This window comes from Teleopsis dalmanni, chromosome 1, assembly GCF_002237135.1.
Source record: "Teleopsis dalmanni isolate 2A chromosome 1, ASM223713v2, whole genome shotgun sequence".
NCBI classification, from domain to species: Eukaryota; Metazoa; Arthropoda; class Insecta; order Diptera; family Diopsidae; genus Teleopsis; species Teleopsis dalmanni.
This window is the reverse complement of record NC_051846.1, coordinates 30216584-30221028: the sequence shown is the minus strand read 5'-3', so window position 1 is coordinate 30221028 and position 4445 is coordinate 30216584. Positions and strand designations below refer to the sequence as shown.

The following is a 4445-nucleotide window of genomic DNA, read 5'->3' as shown; positions in this document are numbered from 1 at the left end:
TAATTCTATATGTATTCAATAGTATCTTCAATACATCTTACTAGAGTTTGGAATTTGTCAAATATTACACTAAGAAGAACATTAGAACACTAAGAAGAAGAATATTGAAGACAAGGACGTACAGCGGCAGAAAAAGATTTGTTCCACACAGCTTTGGTTTTTAATTCTATATGTATTCAATAATATCTTCAATAAATCTTACTAGAGTTTGGAATTTGTCAAATATTAAATGTAATAATATAAAATATAATAAGTTATTTCGGAAGAATGGCTCTCATCTCGATTTTTTTAAACTAATTTGTAAGGTGGCTTTCTCTTTATGTGATTTGAATGCTGTGATTATTTTATATTAAAAAGTGATTATAATTAATAATAGTGATTTAGTTTTTTTTGTGGAAGCTCAGTCAGACAAGATTTCCATTGGATACCATCATTTTTTGCTATATTTTTTTGGTGTCTATTTTGCTATTAGTTTTATAGTATCTGTATAAGAAAAGAGGCATATGGTTTTAAATAAGCAGACCCCTACGATGTTAATAGATGTATGTTTTGTAAACGATTCTTCAATGAAATAAAGCACATTCTGCATACTTAACGAACATCAATGTGGATTTTTCTAAAAACTTCGAAAAGATCAAAAGTGCGCCACTTAGTAACTTGTTAATACGAAACGTTGAGTTTCGTACAGAGTAGAAATCTAATCGTCTTAAATATAGATAATAAATTATGATTGAGGAATTATCTAAATACCTTAGTTATTAATGTAAGTGTATAAAACAAGTTTTCGCACCACCCAAAATCCTTATATTGAGGCTCACACAAAAATTGGTATTTGGAGCTCCAACTTAAAATAGTGCTTGTCTATACATAGAAGCTAAGTAGGGAAGAACGATAACAAGCAATTTAAAACTGTGTTTTTTTAAATAAAAGTCTATTTTTAATATTGAATGTTTCGGAACCTAATTGTATTAGTAATTTGAAGAGTGCAGTCTAAAGAAAATCTATAGATTCAAAATGAGTTGAAGTCCTTACAATCTTTAGCAGTTTCGCAGGTCTAACGCGCCAGGCATTAAAGCATTATAATAAAAATTTGTAAATTCAATTGATATTGAGTTGGACACTAGAATGTTGTTGTTGAGTACTAGGATGAAACCTATCGTTCAAGAATATCGCTGAAACTGGAAGGATAGTAGATAGAGTGAAAAACTTATTCATGAAGGAATATTAGCTGTGAAATCGAAATTGATATAAAAAGATAAAGGATGGTAGATATAAAAGGATGGTAGAGGTCTGATGATTCCCTGTAAAAAGCATATGACAGAAAAAGTATATTTTCTTGTTAAATAAAAGTTTTATTCCAAAAGCTTTAAGTATAAAATACATAACCTTCTAGTTAATTTAATCTCCAAATAACAACTCTTCAATATGAAAAAATTAATATAATAAACCACAAATCTTTGATTAATCTTAATTATACAATATCTTTATCTAATCGTAATCGTAAGTGGTTTAAAATAATAAAATAATTATCATATTTTTTAATTAATTTTTATTTGTGCAACAAAAGTATTTTATGATTTTATTGATTTTTTTCAATTAATTTATTATTTTATGAAACACGATATGTTATGTCCAAGTTAATTTTAATAAATTTACGATACGGGTATTTATGAATGAAGCAATCAAAATATTTTACTTGCTTTATACTATTGATCAAATATGTATGGTCTTGTAGTAGGTTTCTCACCATTTTTGATTTGACAGTTTTTTTTATTTATCGTATAATTGGGCTTAAATTTAAAGTAGAAGAATTCAAAACAAATTGTGTGTGGAATTGCAACAAAGCAACACCATGTCGAGATATCTCAAAGACACCTGTAGGAGATAAGTCGATATCAATTAATCAATAATCAAAATCAAAATCAAATAATATTTAAATAAGACTTGATAAATAAATTTGTTGAATGATTGTAATAAATTAGACATAATTAATACAGATTTTTAAACGTTTGTGCCTTCAGATATTTTTATGATGACCTTTGCCAAATTTACCAAAGATAGTTTGTTGACAATAAAAATGCAACATGCGTTAGTGTTACTTCTTCTTATTTGGTGAGTTGTGGATCATTCACATAAATACATAAATTATGGAAAAAAAATCTATCATCTTGATATGTACGCCTCTTTCATTTTTAGACAAATTTGACATCGATTGACCCACAAATACTTCTATATTCAAAAAATTGCAAGCAAAAAACTTAATTTGTATTTTTATTAACACAAAAACATGAAAATGAATGATGGATGAAGCATGAATGAGATTTTAATGAGTTATTATTGAAATTATATATTTGATTGATTGGAAGTGGATTTGAATTGAATAGATTTAAAATAAGAAGGAATCTTCAAAAGGCTTGCAAAACTTAAGAGTGGTTGTAGTGATTCATTAGAGATATTTTTTCGCTTCACAGAATAAACGATTATGCTCCATTTTAATTTCAAATTATTCCCAAGAAACGCCTATAGTTAAGGCCACATTCATCTCGCTGAGTCTAAATAATCTTGCTGAGTCTCAGCTCTTATGCTGAGTAATACGTCACAGAGCCCACGAGCTCCTGGGAACGAGAACACAAGACAACGTGTCTAATCGTCGTTCTCAATTCAAGCTGTAGCATGGTCTCCTCGAGATACCTCTGAATAGGTGATGTAATCATATTTCTCAAATGTATCCAGCTTCAAGTTTACGATGACATCGTCATCATTGGACGTAGCAAGAGAGATGTATTAGCTGACTTTGCAACTATCAAGAAGGAATCTGCAAATATGGGCTTAACGGTGAATAAGGGCAAAACGAAGTATATATCTGCTACTGGTAGAAATGTGCAACACTCAGATGCCGGTGTAGTGATTGGCGACTATACTTTCGAAGCTGTCAAGGATTTCATCAATTTTGGCACCGCAATAACGATGTCAGCCTGAATATCAGGCGAAGAATCACCATTGCCAATGGCTGTTGTTTTGAGCTCAGTAGACAGTTGGGCTGGAGAGTTCTTTCACGACAAACAGAATTTACGCTCTATAGGTCCCTCATTCTATCTGTGTTTCTGTATGGCGCAGAAGTATGAACATTATGACAGAACAATGAAATAGCACTGGTAGTTTTCGAGAGAAAACTTCTTCATAAAATCATTTTTCTACAATTTACCGACAACCACTGCATCCGGATGATCCATGAATTGTACGTCATTGATATATATAAATGTAATTAAATGTAAATTATATAAATGTAATATTAGCGCCAAATCCATAATTGTAAAATTGTACCCTTTTAAATATTTTAATCCAAGTACTCTTTGATCAAAAATTTTTTTCTTATGGATAAAAATTTTAGATATTCACTTTCTGATTATCTAAGTAAATTTATTTTTGGCCTTTAATTATGTATTTTTTCATTTTATTTGGAATTTTCTAAATTGTGATTCAGCATAAAAATGGCAACGGCTAACTACTGCAATCGTAGAAAGCCAGTAACTTGTAAGCGCTTAACAAAGTATTCAAGAACAAATGTAGATTTATTGATGGCAGAGAAAATAGTTTGTCCGAATTGTGGTACAGAAATTGGTGGTAAGGAAAAAAAGAGAAAGGACAGTGTTGTACCCTCTAAGCCAAGTACTAAGGAGAAGGGTATTAATAATGCCAGGAAAAGTGGAAAAACTTCTGTGGTTTTGGATAAAAAACCTTTATGTACACCAATTACGAATTCCATCAGTAAAGATATGAATGGAATGACTGATGCAGTATATACGCAAAATTAGATAAAAAAACTCTGAAGGATATACAACTAGAACAGTCTCTTATTGCTAGACGTCAGGTGAAAATACTATTTTTATTTTTAATATTGCTTATTTATTAATTATTCTTTCTAATTATCAATATAATAGATGACTAAAAAACTTAATTTTGGTCGTCATCAAAAAGTGTTCAAGAATCTTATTCCTTTAGACGTTGATGAATCCATTAAATATTTGAAGAAAAATGCTAAACTGCTGAAGAAACGCGATAATGGCAAATGAAATTGGAGATGATTTGAAGAAACGTTGTACCCCTGCGACAGTTTTTGTTTGCTAACCTAAAAACTGTTTGTTACTTGTAAGATATATTATATTGCTTACTATTGTATAATGTATAAAAATATACAATATTTGACAAATCATCCAAAATTACGATTCCTGAAATAAAAAAATATGTCCTGGTGCTTTAAAAACATAAAATTTTTGTTTTTAAATGTCATTCAAATTTATAGAAAAGCCTGATTGGTGAGCATGTTTTGTGAATAAGAGTAGATCGATTAATATATTATATTTTTTAGTATTTATTTATTTATAAAAGAATTAAAAACATATGATGGTCACATGATTATGCTCATATTGGATGTTGGATATATG

The 4445-nt window shown here is 29.4% G+C and overlaps 1 protein-coding gene across 1 annotated transcript; it reads left to right on the top strand.

The window, feature by feature from the left end:
- The first annotated feature begins 3421 nt into the window (after positions 1-3421).
- LOC119673881 lies at positions 3422-4030 on the top strand. Its single transcript, XM_038085017.1, has 2 exons — positions 3422-3871; positions 3942-4030. The coding sequence occupies exon 1, from the start codon at positions 3492-3494 to the stop codon at positions 3813-3815; it is 324 nt and encodes a 107-aa protein (XP_037940945.1). The 5' UTR covers positions 3422-3491; the 3' UTR covers positions 3816-3871; positions 3942-4030.
- The last annotated feature ends 415 nt before the right edge of the window (positions 4031-4445 follow it).

Coding starts and splice junctions, on each gene's coding strand:
- LOC119673881 (XM_038085017.1), top strand. CDS start 3,492: ATGGCAACGGCTAACTACTGCAATCGTAGAAAGCCAGTAACTTGTAAG.